A 20490-nucleotide genomic window follows, 5' to 3' on the forward strand; every position below is an offset into this window, starting at 1 on the left:
TTACCTGTAATGTTACTAGGTTTTGCCGTAAAAGTCTATTCACAATCATTTAGGACCCTTGAAGATTCAGGTTTGAATAGGTCTTCAGCAACCGATGCTTGTCCTGAGATGCGACTAACGGGATCGGGTGGTCAGACTTGATGACTTGGTTGATGCATGTCATCGTATCCTTATTGTGTAGATTGATATTCATGATGTCAATCACTGGATTCTCTGGTCCAGGCTTGAGTATTTACATATAGCTGAAAGATAGCTGAGTGTGGCATTAAACAAATACAAAAATAATCATTCTGACTTCAACTTGTCAAAAAAGAGTGACAGACTTTAAGTATCAGTATTATGACTCATATGTTATATTAAAAAATATATGATCTAAACAATACATGTGACATGGTAAGAAAAAGATTTAAGACAATAATAATGACTCGTACGTGTTTTTTTGTAAATCTGTACTTTTAAGTTTATTATTCAGAATATTCTGACAGATGTTGAAAAAGTGATTTTTGCTCACTTTCTTGGATTAATTACCTTTAAAAAAAATAATTCAGTATCCCAATGGCTGATGAGAACAGCTGTCTTCCCAAATCAATACAGCTGGTAAGGATTAAATTAAATTTATGTGTTTTAGATACACATCATGCTTCACAGTCAGTAGTACCGTATTCGACGTAATAAGCGCCCAGGGCACTCTCAAAATTAGAAATAAGGTGCTCTTATTAGAATATTATTTTGGTATAAAAAAAAGTTGAAAAGTGAATTTTGAGTTGAAAGATAAATTTCGTGGTTTACGCTGACAGCCTGAAATGTTTATATTCCACCGATGTATTTTTCCAGAATTTAATTGCCCATAACTAAGGGTGCATGAATAAGTCTTGTGTACATTGACCAATCAGAAGGGGTGCTAATTGGGATTATTCATTAGCCAATATATGAGCAAATATCGCTGTGGGTGCTTATTAGAGCAGGGCGCTTATTACGTCGAATACGGTATTGTGATTCTGCGAGTATTTTTGTGTAAATATTTCTTGTAGTAAATGTCGAAGGCTTCAAGGTTGTTTAAAGGTATACACCAGATGGCTCCAGTTCAGTGATAGTTTGGTGCAAGGCACACTGTCTTGGTGGCAGCCATGTTGAATAAGCCAAAATATATTTTAGTACCGACATGTTTTAATTTGATAGAGAACAGTTCGATTGAGGTGAGGTTAGCTTGTGCTTTGTCACGTGACTTTCTTTGACCAGGGAGGTATGAAGCGAGGTATAAGGGATTTATTCTGCCTCTCAGAAATCTATGTGCAGCCTTGCTTGTGGCAGGGTATAAGGGATTTATTCCCCCACTGAGAAATATATTACCCTCCAAGGCGGGTTACACTGAGAAATCTCAATTAGTGTCAATGACAATTGGCTATACTCGATCAGCGGCGAATCAATACAATCTCAGTGAATCAACATTATCATCAGTGACAATTCAACGTTGTAAAACTTGCTTTAATGTTAATCTAACCTGTACTTGGACTTATCTTGTCTGTAACATAAACATTAAACATAAAACGTAAAAGCCAATGCTGAAATTATTGTTTTGTTTTATCCAAGATGGCCGACATTTCCAAGAGAAAATGTATATAATGAACGACATATATGAAACTGATTTCTCTTGTCCCTTGTTCATTCTGTCCCTATTCTACTGTACATGTGTCATAAGAGGCGACTAACAGGATCGGGTGGTCAGACTAGCTGACTTAGTTGATGCATGTCATCAATCCCAATTGCGTGGATCGATGTTCATGATGTCAATCACTGGATTGTCTGGTCCAGACTTGATTATTTACAGACCGCCGTCATATAGCTGGAATATTGCTGAGTGAGGCGTTAAACAACAAACAAACAAACCAACCTTGTGATTGAATTGCCTTTGCTCATTCACATTCCTTGAAACTAGTGATTAGTGTTTATTTTATCTTCTTTACATATTGTTTATTATCCACATTAACAACAAAAAGGTCACTCAGAGGCCAATAGTGGCATAACGACAAACTGAAAGTAGTAGCCAGCAGTCATTTTAAGTTACCTTCCGTTGTCCCGGCATTTGTTGTTACAGATTATGGATAGCAACAGTCATCTTGTTAGAAGTTCAGGTTAATTGGAACGTGTAAACATGTACACAAAACATCGAAGTCTAAACTCATATTTTTCTCTTTGTATGGCCAGGTGTTTGGGCAGCTGGAATGCAAACCCGATACAAATGAATAGATATTGCTTAGATAATCAACAATGCACAATAGGAACCCAGATCTATATTCCTGCAATGTTCCACCTCTATGGCATCACCTGACAAAGGTTTATAGATAACAGCTTCCTTATCATATTTTATAGCAACGTTTCGGTGTAGAGCCTAAAACTGTCTTGCTTGACAACAGTATAAGGATCTATAGCGATAGTCGCTTTTACAGTATAATAAAGAAGTTGACTTTTTTTTACAGGTCTCTGTAATATGGTTGGAATATACCAAGGTTATATTCAGGACAGAATCAGAACAGAGTCATGCTTGTGTCTGGTTAGACCACGGTTAGATTCAGGACAGAATCAGACTAGAGTCATGCTTGTGTCTGGTTAGACCACGGTAAGGCTTAGAACAGAATCAGACTAGAGTCATGCTTGTGTCTGGTTAGACCACGGTTAGGCTTAGAACAGAATCAGACTAGAGTCATGCTTGTGTCTGGTTAGACCACGGTTAGGCTTAGAACAGAATCAGACTAGAGTCATGCTTGTGTCTGGTTAGACCACGGTTAGGCTTAGAACAGAATCAGACTAGAGTCATGCTTGTGTCTGATTAGACCAAGCTTAGGCTCGGAACAGAATCAGATCAGAGTCATGCTTGTGTCTGGTTAGACCACGGTTAGATTCAGGACAGGATCAGATTAAGTCTATAACAGCTGGTGTAGGACTTAGATGCAGGCTTGTGGAGCAATATTTCACGGAGATGAAAATGACAGTTTAATGACATTGTGTTGTATTCATATTTTCAATGGAATTCTGATTAAATCGCGCCCGGTGGGAACATATTGTGTCATGCAAGAGCCCTAAGTAGGCGATAAATCTGATTATCACCTCGCAGACAACAATAAGCATTTTAATTGTCTGGCTCTGTCTGGCGGCCCACTTCAAGGGGACAAATTTTATTCGGAAATCATGATGGATACAGTGATGACATTAAGGGATAAATGTGTTGATCAAGTTTGAAAACTATCATTGTGTTTGACATGGTTATGGTCCTTGTTTTGAGATTTGTTTACAGTGTAAACTTTACACCCTTCGTTGGCAAAACAGGCAGATATAGTGATCCGCATGTCCATCTGTCCGTCATGAATTTTACATTTCCGGAGCACAACTCCGAAACCACTGAATGATTTGAGTTTTGGCTTTTTTCATGACGACAAGTTGGAGTTAGCTGTAAATGAAGGTAGTGCTTGTTTCCGGAGCAGAACTCCAAAACTGTTGAATATTTCTGGATGAACCTTGCTATACCAATGAGTCTGCCCGTGAAAATATGCGTTAGAAATGGTTTTCAGCAACCCATGCTTGCCGTAAAAGGCAACTAACAGGATCGGGTGTCAGGCTCACTGACTTGGTTGATGCATGTCATCGTATCCAATTGTGTGGATCAATGCTCATGATGTCAATCACTGGATTGTCTGGTCCAGACTCGATTATTTACAGAACGCCGTCATATAGCTGGAATATTGCTGAGTGCTGCGTTAAGCAACAAACAAACAAATAAATGAATCTAGTGGTTAACTTGTGCTTTTTGAGGATTAAGGATATTGAAAATTACTGAACAGCATTAGTTTTTTCTTCACTGAACTGAAGGTATCCGATGGCAATGATCCAAAAGGGGGATGTTAGTTGCCAAACTCCATTTCAGAATTGTACCAGACTGGGGGTATGTTTTATCTTGTGATGACTCTTTTTAATAATTATTTTATTTACAAACATGGCATATGTACAAAAACTGGCCTATTCACATAACTCCTTAAATCCTTGAAATTTTTTGCAAGCACTAGATTTGGGGAATTCCTTAAGTTCTGAGAACATTGTGGATCCATGTTAACCATGTGAGTGAGTGAGTGAGTGAGTTGGGTTTAACGCCGCTTTTAACAGTATTCCAGTTATATCGCGGCGTGTCAGCTAAGTGTGGGAGGAAAGCCCGAAGTGATAACCATATGTTAACATTGATACCCAGCAGCCCAATGTAAAGGTGACTAAATTGGATCATGTGGTCAGATTCAGTGACTTTGCTGAATGTTATTGTTATTCTGCTCATGATTTTCAGTTATTGTTTGCTTATTTACAGGCAATCATGATATTGCTGGAATATTGCTGCAAGACTTTGGAAAAAATACTCTTGATTTTTGGTAGCAGTGTTTCTGTTTTGTCGACCTTCATCATCAGAAATGGATAAATTAATGACCTCAAGTGATTTGTGTCCATTCCTAACATTAGATATGCAGTGATACAATGGGGCCGCGATATGATATGTATCCTCATACTATGGGTGCGATACGATTCGTATCAAGATGCAGTATTTTGCAGGTGAATCACGACACTGAGTAATTTGTTTTTAGTCTTCAGAGAGCGAATATACCAAAAGGTTAGGGATCATAAATATTTTGGGGTATTTTTTTACTAAGCCACACAATATCATAAAAATGTCTCCCAAAAAATTCATTATCTCTAGCTTGTTTATTCAGTAAATATATAGACACCATCACTAACATGATGCTCAATTTGATATTCTTGTTCCATTAAATCAATCAGTCTACATGGTTCCGTTCCGTTCCGTTCCGTTCCGTTCCGTTCCGTTCCGTTCCGTTCCATTCCATTCTGTTCCTTGTCTGTCATCACACAGCCAATTGCCAGCTGAATTAAAGCTGACATTATCACTTACACGTCTGAAAATCACAAAATTGGGGCTGAAAATCTTAATGGCCAATTACAAAGCATAGCCTGTTTGTCAGATGTAGTCTAGGATACAATTTCATGGCCACAAACCAGAAGCCATGTTTTATTTGAGTGAACGTGACACTAGAACACTTTCAACAATGGTCACACTATTTGGAATCCACTCAATAACCTACTGATTATTTCAAATAATTCATACAATGGTTTATTGCTAATATGGAAACATATGGCATTGAACACTGCCATGTGTATATCAGATACATCAGAAGTTTCAAGTCACCTTGATATTCAACATGGTTGAAAAGGTTCACCAAAACCGAGGAGGACTAACTTATGAACCGTCTTAACTGTAAGAAATACCAAAAAGAATAAATAACATTGGTACACCTTATAGAGAAACAATACACTAGTCGCAGTATAAAACAAATTTGATGAGAGCGAGCGAGAGAAAAACCATGTGTAGCCTGCATACATCTGAAGTCATGACATGTAAGATTGTGCACCCTAAAATTCATTGCCCTGGTGACTCCGTGGGTTACAGTACTAAACATCATATGTGAAGTTGCAGGTTCGATTCACAAAATGGAAAAACATTCATCACTTTTAACCAGTGCATTTTGAAATGTTTATAAATATTTTTTGATGTAACACTCTTCATTTAAAATTAGAAAGTAATTTAATTAATTAAAATGGGCATGGATACTAGAAACTGAGTTTGTAGGCTTTCCACTATTTGAAGAAGCCGTAAAGACAATAGGATGATGTTACTTTGGGTTAATAAAATATATAGATCCAGAAAAGGGTGCAGTCGTGTGAAACCCTAACCCTCAATCCACAACCACCCACCCCCCAAACCCAATCAGTCGTACGGGCCGTAACTGTCGTTCAGAATACCCCGTGTTAACGTTTTCATGGTTGCATGATTAGAAAACACATTCCGACTGTCACTTTCACGATCTGGTAAGCGATGATTTGATTGGTCGGATCAAAGGTCGTTCTGACATGACCTGTAATGTCCTCTTTGTTTAGCGATAGCAAGAACTAAGATCTGATTTTAATGAGATTGAACCTGACCACCGATGCATTCACCCTCCTCTTATGACAAGCATAGGGTGGAGGGTAATGCTGGGATTAGTAACTCGGGTACTCGTGTCGGGTGGGTACTGAGTAGGATCCGGGTACCCACAGGACTACCCAGACACGTGGTTTGTCACATGATATATTATTTAATTGCAAAAAAAATCTAGAACTCTATGGTTACACTACAAGTCACTAATGTTCACATTTCTTTCTGACTATGCACCCATTCCTTCTGACTTTATATGTTTGAAGAAAGATAAAGATTCAGTCAACTCCAGTGTATGCATGACCAGATATTTTATATGTGTATCTAAATACATTTTGCCAGGGCTACAGTCAAACTATTCCCAATTAGACATTTTCAACCCGTCTCTTGAGACCTATCAAGTTTCATTACTATTTGTATCGCTCAACCTAAAATCTAAACACAAATTCATTTTCAAATGGTGTTTCCCTTTGAAACTGATTCATGAAACGGAGGAAATGTGGAAGTGATTTTTCTGTCATGTCATTATCTCCCCTGAATCCATGACTACAAGATGGTGGGGACTGACCTTGCTGTCAGTATTGCTACTTTAGTAGGTAGAAAATAGGATCTGCATGTACAGTCAGTGTCAATCACTGTAATACAATTCTTTTTCCCTATTACAGCACACACAGCCCTATTATATGCACGCCAGATTATATGAATGTCACATTGTTTTCAGTCTGTGGGATAACATGCCGTTGAAGAAAATCTGTTGTATCGGTGCTGGGTACGTGGGCGGTCCATCATGTGCCGTCATCGCATACAAGTGTCCGCATCTAGATGTCGAGGTCGTCGACCTCAGCCAGGAAAGAATTGACCAATGGAACTCTGATGACTTGCCCATATTTGAGGTAAGCGACAAGGCATGACTTGCCCATATTTGAGGTAAGCAATTAGACATGACTTGCCCATATTTGAGGTAAGCAACAAGGCATGACTTGCCCATATTTGAGGTAAGCAACAAGGCATGACTTGCCTATATTTGAGGTAAGTGAGTGAGTGAGTGAGTTAATATTTAACGTCACATCGGCAATATTTCAGCCATATCGTGACGAGAATTAATACATTAATAAGTATATATAATTTATAAAAAACCTGTCAGCAAAGGACAGTTCAATAACTAGAATATCACAGAGTGTATTAAAACTAGTTGAGGAACATATAAAAGTAATAAGAATTAACAACACAATATAAAAATGGGCTAGAGATCATCAGTAACTAAAGGGAGAACACCATACCAGGGACCATGGGGACTTACAGTGCCTTTGCTTCCTGCATGGACCCTGGCTGGATTTATATCAGTCCTTCAGTCACTGGCGATAGTTTACCAGTTAAGCCTTAGATTAAAATGACAAAAATACTACGTTTTAAAATTCTGGTATGCATAACAATACATTGAATGATGTGGGACTTACATACCCTCTTAGGGGGACAATAATTTTACGCTACTTCAACCCCCCTCGAGGGTACAGCCACTAACAATCTAAGTTATATATTAGCACTACCAATATATAAAAACATATTAGGTACATCAAAATTTATGTATTTGAGGTAAGCGACAAGGCATGACTTGCCTATATTTGAGGTAAGCCACAAGACATGACTTGCCTATATTTGAGGTAAGCCACAAGACATGACTTGCCCATATTTGAGGTAGGCAACAAGGCATGACTTGCCTATATTTGAGGTAAGCGACAAGGCATGATTGCCTATATTTGAGGTAAGCAACAAGGCATGACTTGCCCATATTTGAGGTAAGCCACAAGACATGACTTGCCCATATTTGAGGTAAGCAACAAGACATGACTTGCCCATATTTGAGGTAAGCAACAAGGCATGACTTGCCCATATTTGAGGTAAGCAACAAGGCATGACTTGCCCATATTTGAGGTAAGCGACAAGACATATTAGGTAAGCAACAAGGCATGACTTGCCCATATTTGAGGTAAGCAACAAGGCATGACTTGCCTATATTTGAGGTAAGCCACAAGACATGACTTGCCCATATTTGAGGTAAGCAACAAGGCCTGACTTTCCTATATTTGAGGTAAGCCACAAGACATGACTTGCCCATATTTGAGGTAAGCGACAAGACATGACTTGCCCATATTTGAGGTAAGCAACAAGGCATGACTTGCCCATATTTGAGGTAAGCCACAAGACATGACTTGCCCATATTTGAGGTAAGGGACAAGGCATGACTTGCCTATATTTGAGGTAAGCAACAAGACATGACTTGCCCATATTTGAGGTAAGCAACAAGGCCTGACTTTCCTATATTTGAGGTAAGCCACAAGACATGACTTGCCCATATTTGAGGTAAGCGACAAGACATGACTTGCCCATATTTGAGGTAAGCAACAAGGCATGACTTGCCCATATTTGAGGTAAGCCACAAGACATGACTTGCCCATATTTGAGGTAAGGGACAAGGCATGACTTGCCTATATTTGAGGTAAGCAACAAGACATGACTTGCCCATATTTGAGGTAAGCAACAAGGCATGACTTGCCCATATTTGAGGTAAGCGACAAGGCATGACTTGCCCATATTTGAGGTAAGGGACAAGGCATGACTTGCCCATATTTGAGGTAAGCAACAAGGCATGACTTGCCCATATTTGAGGTAAGGGACAAGGCATGACTTGCCCATATTTGAGGTAAGCAACAAGGCATGACTTGCCCATATTTGAGGTAAGGGACAAGGCATGACTTGCCCATATTTGAGGTAAGGGACAAGGCATGACTTTCCTATATTTGAGGTAAGCCACAAGACATGACTTGCCCATATTTGAGGTAAGCAACAAGGCATGACTTGCCCATATTTGAGGTAAGCAACAAGGCATGACTTGCCCATATTTGAGGTAAGGGACAAGGCATGACTTGCCCATATTTGAGGTAAGCCACAAGGCATGACTTGCCTATATTTGAGGTAAGCAACAAGGCATGACTTGCCCATATTTGAGGTAAGCAACAAGGCATGACTTGCCCATATTTGAGGTAAGCCACAAGGCATGACTTGCCTATATTTGAGGTAAGCAACAAGGCATGACTTGCCCATATTTGAGGTAAGCAACAAGGCATGACTTGCCCATATTTGAGGTAAGCGACAAGGCATGACTTGCCTATATTTTAGGTAAGCAACAAGACATGACTTGCCTATATTTGAGGTAAGCGACAAGGCATGACTTGCCCATATTTGAGGTCTAAATGACAAGACGTTTAATCATGTTAATTAAGAACTGCTCTAATCAATTGTTTTACAAATATAAATGATTATCATTATTGTAGGAAAACTATACTCAGGTAAGATATTTTTGTGGTGTTTTCATGTTTTTCGCGTTTTCCGACTGCAGCGTATTTCGCACAGGGGCCCGGCCAAGCCATTTAATGTGTTTCCGAAAAGGGGAAAAAGTTGTTTGGCAATCCAGTAGGGGTGTTTTAGTGGTTGCTTATATAGAATTTTGGAAATTTTGAGATTAGGAAAAAATGCCAAGAGGGTTTGGGGGGCAAACTAAGGGACCTGAGTATGGAAGTTTGTTAGTTTGATTATGTGGTTTGGTTTTGGTAGTTTATTGGGGTTTTAAATGCGATTTATTAGTCCTGTTTTGATTAAGTTTACGCCTAAGGCTTTGAATTTTTCTATTTTATTTTGTGGATTTCGGATTGCTTCTAGAGTAAGAGCCTTATTTAGATTTAGGGTGGTTTGTAGTGTTGTTTGGTGTGTTAGGTAGTGGCTGCAGTGTATGAGTGCGTGTTCTGGGGTTTCTTGTTGTTTGCAATGTGGGCAGGTTCCTGATGCGTGTTTTCTTAATACTTTGAGGTGGTTATTTAGGTTGGTATGTCCTGTTTGGAGTTTAGTGATTACTGTCGAATTTTTTGGATGAATGTAGAATTTTTGGTTTGGTTAGGGGTTTTTCCAGATCGTTTTTGATTTGCTTACTTACTTACTTACTTTGGAGATTTAACGTGCGCTTTCCGACTGATGCGTATTTCGCACACGGGGATGGATGGAGAATTTTTGGTTTGGTTAGTGGTTTGCTGAGTACTTTTTTGATTTGGCTATTTGAGTTTTGATATAGGTGATGCCATTTTTTGGTGATTTTTTGCTTGTTGACACTTTTAATTTTTGACTTGGAGATGGGTAGGTTTAAGCTTATTTCCGGGATTTTAAGGGATAGTTTAACTGCTTTATCGGCGTTTTCCCCTCCTCTCAAGCATCAGTGGATTTATATCTAAAGAAAACGTCCTCTGTCAGGTTTACAGGAGAATCCTCACCTTAATCCAACCTTACATTAATCCAATCACAACACCAAATAGCACAGCTTATTAGCGCTGAGTAGAGTACTTCCACTAAAACAATACATGCGCGCTGGCTCGTATCGGACTTTGACGCATTCACAAGGAACAAAGACACTCTGTTGCGTGGGTGGCGTCTGTCTGGACTTGCAGGTGTGATCAGTGATGACAGTGAACTCTTGTCTTGACCCCAGCAGTGACAATTCACAGGATGTAATTAGTGTTTGAATGACATTGTTTATATACTTGTTACAAGTGCTGCTCAATAAACAGTGATGGGGAATACATATTGTTGTTTGTTTTCAGCATATGTCTAATTAGGTACCAGTATTCCTGCTATCCAAAATGTCTTGTTGTTGATAAAAATGTGATGCTTAATAATGAGAGCAAAGACCACTTGCATTTTTCGCATTTTATTCATGCTCGCGTTAATTTCGAGATTTACAGTAGGTGCCAAACTCACTTTGTCATTAAACTTACCATATTCCTTCCTTTGTTTGGGGGGGCGGTCGGGTAGCCAAGTGGTTAAAGCGTTTGCTCGTCACGCCGAAGACCCGGGTTCGATTCCAGACATAGGTATAATGTGTGAAGCCCATTTCTGGTGTCCCCTGCCGTGATATTGCTGGAATATTGCTAAAAGCGGCATAAAACCATACTCACTCACTCACTCACTCTTTGTTTGGGCTTGTTTTCAATAAGGTTTTGGATAAAGTCAAGTTCAGAATTGAAGTTTTTGTAAAACATGGTTGTATCATTGTCAGTTTTTTGGGTATGGTTGCCTCAACAGGCCTGGAACTGTATATGTCACTGAGTGAAAATTACAGACAAATTTACAAATTGACTGTAACATATCTGTGCTTGTTTCTTTACAAATCCTACCACATGAAATGTTGGTGACCTAGCTGCCTGTCAAAGGTCAAGGTCATCTTTCAGGATGCTATGAAACATTCATTGCCACTTACTGTTGCACCTAACTTATATTATCCTGAGACTTTGGAAATTCTTTGATCTCTAGAAGTTGTCTTGATTTAGTTCTGAGGGTAAAGTTTTCAGGCTGGAAGTACACAGCATGATAACATTTTGGGAGACTTGAGAAAATGGCGGTGCAAACACCTCTAGTTATTTTTGTGTTTCAGCCCAAACTTCATGAGGTCATCCAGGAATGTCGAGGCAGAAACCTGAAGTTCTCCACCAACATCGACCAAGCCATCCAGGAGGCGGAGCTCATCTTCATCTGCGTCAACACACCGACCAAGAACTATGGCATTGGCAAGGTAAGTTAGAGGTGTGATCAAACCTGGGTACAGTGAAACTCTGTTAATCAGGACAATCCAGGTAAAGCCCTGATAGTCAGGACAGTCCCACTGAAACCCTGCTAATCAGGACAGTCCCACTGAAACCCTGCTAGTCAGGACAGTCCCGCTGAAACCCTGCTAGTCAGGACAGTCCCACTGAAACCCCAATAGTCAGGACAGTCCCGCTGAAACCCTGCTAGTCAGGACAGTCCCACTGAAACCCTGCTAGTCAGGACAGTCCCACTGAAACCCTGCTAGTCAGGACAGTCCCACTGAAACCCTGTTAGTCAGGACAGTCCCACTGAAACCCTGCTAGTCAGGACAGTCCCACTGAAACCCTGCTAGTCAGGACAGTCCCACTGAAACCCTGTTAGTCAGGACCGTCCCACTGAAACCCTGCTAGTCAGGACAGTCCCACTGAAACCCTGCTAATCAGGACAGTCCCACTGAAACCCTGCTAGTCAGGACAGTCCCACTGAAACCCTGTTAGTCAGGACAGTCCCGCTGAAACCCCAATAGTCAGGACAGTCCCGCTGAAACCCTGCTAGTCAGGACAGTCCCACTGAAACCCTGCTAATCAGGACAGTCCCACTGAAACCCTGCTAGTCAGGACAGTCCCGCTGAAAACCTGCTAGTCAGGACAGTCCCACTGAAACCCCAATAGTCAGGACAGTCCAGCTGAAACCCTGCTAGTCAGGACAGTCCCACTGAAACCCAGCTAGTCAGGACAGTCCCACTGAAACCCAGCTAGTCAGGACAGTCCCACTGAAACCCTGCTAGTCAGGACAGTCCAGCTGAAACCCTGCTAGTCAGGACAGTCCCACTGAAACCCAGCTAGTCAGGACAGTCCCACTGAAACCCTGCTAGTCAGGACAGTCCCACTGAAACCCTGCTAGTCAGGACAGTCCCACTGAAACCCTGTTAGTCAGGACAGTCCCACTGAAACCCTGCTAGTCAGGACAGTCCCACTGAAACCCTGCTAATCAGGACAGTCCCACTGAAACCCTGCTAGTCAGGACAGTCCCACTGAAACCCTGTTAGTCAGGACAGTCCCGCTGAAACCCCAATAGTCAGGACAGTCCCACTGAAACCCTGCTAGTCAGGACATTCCCACTGAAACCCTGCTAATCAGGACAGTCTCACTGAAACCCTGTTAGTCAGGACAGTCCCACTGAAACCCTGCTAGTCAGGACAGTCCCACTGAAACCCTGTTAGTCAGGACAGTCCCACTGAAACCCTGCTTGTCAGGACAGTCCCACTGAAACCCTGTTAGTCTGGACAGTCCCACTGAAACCCTGCTAGTCAGGACAGTCCCGCTGAAACCCTGCTAGTCAGGACAGTCCCGCTGAAACCCTGTTAGTCAGGACAGTCCCGCTGAAACCCTGCTAGTCGGGACAGTCCCGCTGAAACCCTGTTAGTCAGGACAGTGCCGCTGAAGCCCTGTGTTATATGTCAGTTTATGTTGTAAGTTATTTTTGATGATTGTCAGTGGCAGCAAATATGAAGCGCTCATAAAATCTCGAGCAGCACACATCGTACCAATGTGGGAAATCGAACCTGGGCCTTCAGGATGATCAACAAATGCTTCAATCACTAGGCTAACCCACTGCCACCTACATGAATTAAAGTTGACCCCCACCTTCACTGACTCCCCCCGTGTGTTACAGGGCCGAGCTGCTGACCTGAAGTACATTGAGTCGGCCGCCAGAAGGATAGCTGCTGTTGCCAAAAGCTCCAAGATTGTGGTTGAGAAGAGTACTGTCCCGGTCAAGGCGGCCGAGAGCATCACAGATATCCTGAAGGCTAATGTAAAGAAAGGAGTCAAGTACCAGGTCAGTTTTTTAATATATATACAACAAACTGATGGATAGAACGAACAATGTTTTTGTCCCATCCATTTGCTGTATATATAGGGCGGTCAGGTAGCCTAGTGGTTAAAGCATTTGCTCGTCACGCCAATGACCCGGGTTCGATTCCCGACATGGGTAGACCGCCTCTGTGGTCTTGTGGTAGAGCGTCCGCCCGGAGAGCGGAAGGTTCGGGGTTCGATCCCTGGCCACGTCATACCGAAAGACGTTAAAAGATGGTACTTGTTGTTTCTCTATCAGGCGCTCGGCATTAATCGGCTAAAACAAGGACTGGTCGACTCGCAGTCAGTATACTGTGTCTGAGTGGGTTATTCATGTTAAACTGCGGCATGGTATCTCAGTGAGCTAGCACTATAAATCAGCATCAGTCCGGACTAGTACAAGCAGACACACACACACACACACACACACACACACACACACACACACACACACACACACACACACACACACACACACACACACACACACACACACTGCTGTATATATACGCTGTATATTTGCTTATAACAAACTATGGTTATAACGAACTAGAATTAATGCTCCCTTAGAGTTCGTTATAACGGTAGTTAACTGTAGTACTGCTATGTTATACTTAACCCACCTGGCCTGAGGTCATCAACAGTGACGTTGGCAGCCTTAAACTTTATACATTTTCAACTTCTAAATTTCTTGATGGATTCAGCTCAAATATATGTGGATGTTTGTTGCTATAAGGGGGTTCAAATCTGTTTCAAGGTATCAAACCAGGAATGTCAATATGGCCGCCAGGTTACCATCTTTGATTAAAAAGAAGAAAAATTTAAAATGTGCACCTCAAAAACGTAAATGGCCAGATGGGAGAAACTTGGTATGTCAGATGATCACCTTGTGTAGTACCAAGTCTTGCTTGATAACGGTACACCGATCCATACCGAACATCGCTTTTTACAGTATTAAAGAAGTTGTTATCCATACAATTGTGTCCACCTTGTCATCCGTCAAGTTCTAAGTCATGCCTATCAAACAAATTAGTACCAAATTTGTTTAAGACATCTTGGTCGGAAATCAAATATGTTTTGTTTTTTTAAGTGGCTGCCTGTGTTGACATATAAACTGATGACTGTATATCCAGGTTAGCTGTGACAAAGTTTTTGATTGTATGACAAGGTAGTAGGAGGACATGCTTTGTACACATTTAGAAGTCATAAAACAGTTATTGTCGGGTACAACGGATGGTGTCAGGTACAACAGATTGATTCAGTTGTCACAGATACAACAGATGGTATCAGGTACAATGGATAGTATCAGGTACAATGGATAGTATCAGGTACAACGGATGGTGTCAGATACAACAGATAGTATCAGGTACAACGGATAGTATCAGGTACAACGGATAGTATCAGGTACAATGGATAGTATCAGGTACAATGGATGGTGTCAGATACAACGGATAGTATCAGGTACAATGGATAGTATCAGGTACAACGGATGGTGTCAGGTACAACAGATTGATTCAGTTGTCACAGATACAACAGATAGTATCAGGTACAACGGATAGTATCAGGTACAACGGATGGTGTCAGATACAACAGATAGTATCAGGTACAATGGATAGTATCAGGTACAACAGATAGTATCAGGTACAATGGATAGTATCAGGTACAACGGATGGTGTCAGATACAACGGATAGTATCAGGTACAACAGATAGTATCAGGTACAACGGATAGTATCAGGTACAACAGATAGTATCAGGTACAATGGATAGTATCAGGTACAACGGATGGTGTCAGATACAACGGATAGTATCAGGTACAACAGATAGTATCATGTACAATGGATAGTATCAGGTACAACAGATAGTATCAGGTACAACAGATAGTACCAGGTACAATGGATAGTATCAGGTACAACGGATGGTGTCAGGTACAACAGATAGTATCAGGTACAATGGATAGTATCAGGTACAACAGATAGTATCAGGTACAATGGATAGTATCAGGTACAACGGATGGTGTCAGATACAACGGATAGTATCAGGTACAACAGATAGTATCAGGTACAACGGATAGTATCAGGTACAACAGATAGTATCAGGTACAACAGATAGTATCAGGTACAATGGATAGTATCAGGTACAACGGATGGTGTCAGGTACAACAGATAGTATCAGGTACAATGGATAGTATCAGGTACAACGGATAGTATCATGTACAACAGATATAGTATCAGGTACAACGGATAGTATCAGGAACAACGGATAGTATCAGGTACAACAGTTAGTATCAGGTACAACGGATAGTATCAGGTACACATGGGTACAAGTGTGAAGAACGTATCTAGTGCCATGATGTTGCTGGAACATCCATACTGATTGACTGACTCACTTACTATCTTCTCCCATGCAGGTATTGTCTAACCCGGAGTTCCTGGCCGAAGGCACAGCTATCAAGGATCTCCTGAGCCCCGACCGCGTTCTGATTGGTGGAGAGGAGACCCCAGATGGGAAGGAGGCTATCAATGGTCTCTGCTGGATTTACGAACACTGGGTACCTCGGAAACAGATAATTACCATGAACACCTGGTCCTCAGAGCTGTCAAAACTGGTTAGTCCATCTTCACAGCATAGTGGGGGAGGGGCACGGGTGGCCAAGTCGTCTAAGGCGCCGCAATTTACTGTGCAGAATTGCGTCCCTTGGGCATGCCAGAAACCTATGATTGTTGGTTCGAATCCTGGTTCGCCCCGATTATGTTTCTAGGTTTGTCACCACCATACCTGTGCTTGTGAGTTTCACCTGTTTTGAGGGCTCATGTTTTGCTTGCCGGGGTTGTGAATACTGTTATTAAACTGTATTCATTGAATCAGATGCCTTGTTGCCGGGACATTTGCTGTCCTTACAAAAAGTATCATTTGCAAATGTCCATCAGCCAATGTTTTACATGACGATACATCTAGATACACATGCTGTGTTTTCATAGCGATGTTACCTGCAGATTTAACCCTGCTCAATTGATTTTGGAAATGAATATCAGAAGACACAGAAATCTGATATGCTTGTCTGAATGCTTCGGGTAGAGCGTCCGCCCAGAGAGCGGAAGGTCCGGGGTTCGATTCCCGGCAGCGTCGTACCAAAAGACGTTAAAAGATGGTACTTGTTGTTACCCTGTCTGGCGCTCGACATTAAGGGACTGGTCGGCTCGGAGTCAGTATACTGTGTCTGAGTGAGGTATTCATGTTAAACTGCGGCATGGTATCTCAGTGATCTAGCACTATAAATCGGCATCAGTCCGGACTAGTACAAGCAGCCACACAAACACACAAATACACGTGCATGCACGTCGCAGTATGAGTGCAATAATCTTGGACGCGATGTTAAACCCCATTTCACCTCACCTCACCTGAATGCTTCACTCATTCATACGAAGAATTTAGAAATCTTAATTTTGATTGGCTGATTAGAAAGGTCACCTGCTGGTGTCCTCAGAGCCTGAGTCGGAGGGTATTATATTGGAGTAAAAGATACGATTGTAAAGAGATTGGGAATATCCCTGTTCAGATGTACATGTCATTACAATGTAATATAGGTCAGTTTCCCTCCATGTGTCTACATTTCATTGTGATGAATAAGAAGAGTCTTTCGTTTTAAATTGTGAACAATAGTCCTGTTAATACCCAGGCATTCTTGCTCAGTGAATGACATAGGTCAAACAGGCCAATGGGGCTAGTAACCTTTCACTAACACAATGCCACAGCAAAGATGACTGGTCCTCATTTCAGGATTAGGAACCGTTTACAAATGCAGTAGGAATGTTACAAAACTTTTTTTCTTGTGGTATGCATATTAAGATGAAGCGAAGTACATGTGATTACGTAGCTGATAGGAGCAAAAATAGCAATAAGAGAGATTCGTTTAGCTCATTTTTCATATCGAATCGCATCTTCGATTTTAAATGTTTGAAAAAAGTTACTAGACAGGCGGGATAGAGAGTTTGAAATAATACTGGCCCCGCAAGAAAACTATTGGCCACGGGATAGCAGGCCGGCAGCTATTTCGAACACTGTTCCTGCTAACTTCAAAACTTGTTTTCAGGCAGCCAATGCATTCCTTGCACAGAGGATCTCCAGTATCAATGCCATGTCAGCTGTGTGCGAGGCAACAGGTGCCGATGTGTCGGAAGTGGCCAACGCCATTGGAACAGACAGTAGGATCGGGCCCAAGTTCCTGCAGGCTAGCGTAGGTAGGTCAGACAGTTAGATTTGTGACCAAGTTCCTGCAGGCTAGCGTAGGTAGGTCAGACAGTTAGATTTGTGACCAAGTTCTTGCAGGCTAGCATAGGTAGGTCAGACAGTTAGATTTGTGACCAAGTTCCTGCAGGTTAGCGTAGGTAGGTCAGACAGTTAGATTTGTGACCAAGTTCCTGCAGGTTAGCGTAGGTAGGTCAGACAGTTAGATTTGTGACCAACTTCCTGCAGGTTAGCGTAGGTAGGTCAGACAGTTAGGTTTGGGACCATGTTCCTGTAGGTTGGTGTAGGTAGGTCAGACAGTTTAGGTTGGGGACCAAGTTCTTGCAGGTTAGCGTAGGTAGGTCAGACAGTTAGATTTGTGACCAAGTTCCTGCAGGCTAGCGTAGGTAGGTCAGACAGTTAGATTTGTGACCAAGTTCCTGCAGGTTAGCGTAGGTAGGTCAGACAGTTAGGTTTGGGACCCAGTTCTTGCAGGTTAGCGTAGGTAGGTCAGACAGTTAGATTTGTGACCAAGTTCCTGCAGGCTAGCGTAGGTAGGTCAGACAGTTAGATTTGTGACCAAGTTCCTGCAGGTTAGCGTAGGTAGGTCAGACAGTTAGATTTGTGACCAAGTTCCTGCAGGTTAGCGTAGGTAGGTCAGACAGTTTAGGTTGGGGACCAAGTTCTTGCAGGTTAGCGTAGGTAGGTCAGACAGTTAGGTTTGGGACCATATTCCTGTAGGTTGGTGTAGGTAGGTCAGACAGTTAGATTTGTGACCAAGTTCCTGCAGGTTAGCGTAGGTAGGTCAGACAGTTAGCCAGACAGTTAGGTTTGGGACCCAGTTCCTGCAGGTTAGCGTAGGTAGGTCAGACATTTAGGATTAGGGCCCAAGTATTTGTAAGTATGCACAAGTGAGTGTATTCCAGGGGCTAGTGGGCTGAATGGTGGGTGGTGGTGTTTTGCCATGGAGTAGTGTTGGGCAGACTGGGGGAGGGGATGGTATGCTGGTGGTGGTGATATTTTCTCTTTCACACCTGGTTACACAACCTGTTACATCACACTCCTGACAGGTCCCAGACAACATCTAACCTTCAGTGTCATCTGAATGCTGATACACTGAGGGTGGTGGTGGTATGCTGGGGTAGTAGTGGTTTGCTGGAGGAGTGGTATACTGGGGTGGGTGGTATGCGGGTGGTAGTTGTATGCTGGGATGGGCGGTATGCTGGGGTAGTATTGGTATGCTGGGGGTCATGGTATGCTTGGGTGGGTGGTATTCTGGGGTAGGTGGTATGTTGTGGGTAGTGGTATGCTGGGGTGGGTTGTATGCTTGGGTGGGATGCTGGGATGGGTTGTGTGCTGGGGTGGGTGGTAGTGGTTGGGTGGGGTGGGGTGGTAATGGTATGCTAGAATGGGTGGTATTCTGGGGTGGGTGGTATGTTGGGGGCCGTGGAATGCTGGGATGGGGGGTATGCTAGGGTAGTGGTGTGCTGGGGTGGGTGGTATTCTGGGGTGGTGGTATGCTGGGGGTGGTGGTATGCTGGGCTGGTAGTGGTATGGTGAGGTGGGTGGTATGGTGGGGTGGGTGGTATGGTGGGGTGAAAGTGGTATTTTATTTTTACTTTGCCATGGAAACAATTTTCAACCTTTTCTCAAACAAGTGTTGGGTTCGTTTCCGAGCCATGACTTGAAAACCATTCAACATGTTTCAGTGAAACTTGGCATATGCATTGCTCATCTTTTTAACTGGTGCCTTTTGCTGTTTTGAAACCTTTCTAACCTTTTTTTTGTTATATTTCCTTGGATACGAGTTGGTCTCAAACAACTCAAAGGGTTGTTTTCTAAGCCATAACTCTCAAACTAATAAATATTATTGCATGAAACTATACATGTGCAATGACCATACGCTCAACTATTGCTGTTTCATAATTTGCAATTTTTAGTTTCTTTTGTATTTGGAAACATGGAAACAATTTGGACTTTGGACCCTCAAACAAGTAATCTCCTGCCAAATCTCTACAGCTAATGGATTTTTCTTCATGAAACCATTATCATTCCAGTCTATGATTTGACATTATTGTTTTTTTTATTTGTAAACACATTTACAATAACAAATTTAACTACTATATCAAAATTAAGGAGAGGGTAGACATATGTTTTTGAATAAAATCACAAGTCTAGTTGGTCAGGTATGAGACTTACACCATTGTTACATAGGCGAATATAGGGTCACGTAGTGGACATGCTGCAGGTGTGGAGGCTGGACTAGGACAATATCATCCACTGAGAAGTAATTGATTTCCCGGCAATAATAATATCATTTTATTTACAACTTTCTTACCTTTTACCTGTTGTCATCTCTCGGGGTAGAATAGGTCTTCAGCAACCCATGCTTGCCGTAAAAGGCAACTATGCTTGTCGTAAAAGGCGACTAACGGGACCGGGTGGTCAGACTCGCTGACTTGGTTGATGCATGTCATTGGTCCCAATTGCGTGGATCGATGCACATGATGTCAATCACTGGATTGTCTGGTCCAGACTCGATTATTTACAGACCGCCGTCATATAGCTGGAATATTGCTGAGTGCGGCATAAAACAACAAACAACAAACAAACAAAACATCTCTGATGTTCACGATACATTGATAATTTACATTCATCATCGCTATGTGGACTTTTACAGCCTGTGGAATCTGTTTCGGCAGATAATGGACTTATAATTCTCTGGTGTTGACATATATTTGATCCTAACATGCTGAGGA

The 20490-nt window shown here is 42.0% G+C and overlaps 1 protein-coding gene across 2 annotated transcripts in view; it reads left to right on the forward strand.

The window, feature by feature from the left end:
• LOC124133715 (UDP-glucose 6-dehydrogenase-like) overlaps positions 1–20490 on the forward strand; it is a 75568-nt gene that overhangs the window by 47898 nt on the left and 7180 nt on the right. For both annotated transcript variants that reach the window (XM_048387612.1, XM_048387611.1), the window contains exons 2-6: positions 6744–6915; positions 11499–11636; positions 13325–13489; positions 15915–16112; positions 17598–17745. In XM_048387612.1, coding sequence (XP_048243569.1) covers positions 6757–6915; positions 11499–11636; positions 13325–13489; positions 15915–16112; positions 17598–17745 — 808 coding nt within the window. In that variant the 5' untranslated portion in view covers positions 6744–6756. The remainder of the gene's footprint in view (positions 1–6743; positions 6916–11498; positions 11637–13324; positions 13490–15914; positions 16113–17597; positions 17746–20490) is intronic.

Source organism: Haliotis rufescens, unplaced genomic scaffold (assembly GCF_023055435.1).
Source record: "Haliotis rufescens isolate VD_foot unplaced genomic scaffold, xgHalRufe1.0.p SCAF_7, whole genome shotgun sequence".
Lineage (NCBI taxonomy): Eukaryota > Metazoa > Mollusca > Gastropoda > Lepetellida > Haliotidae > Haliotis > Haliotis rufescens.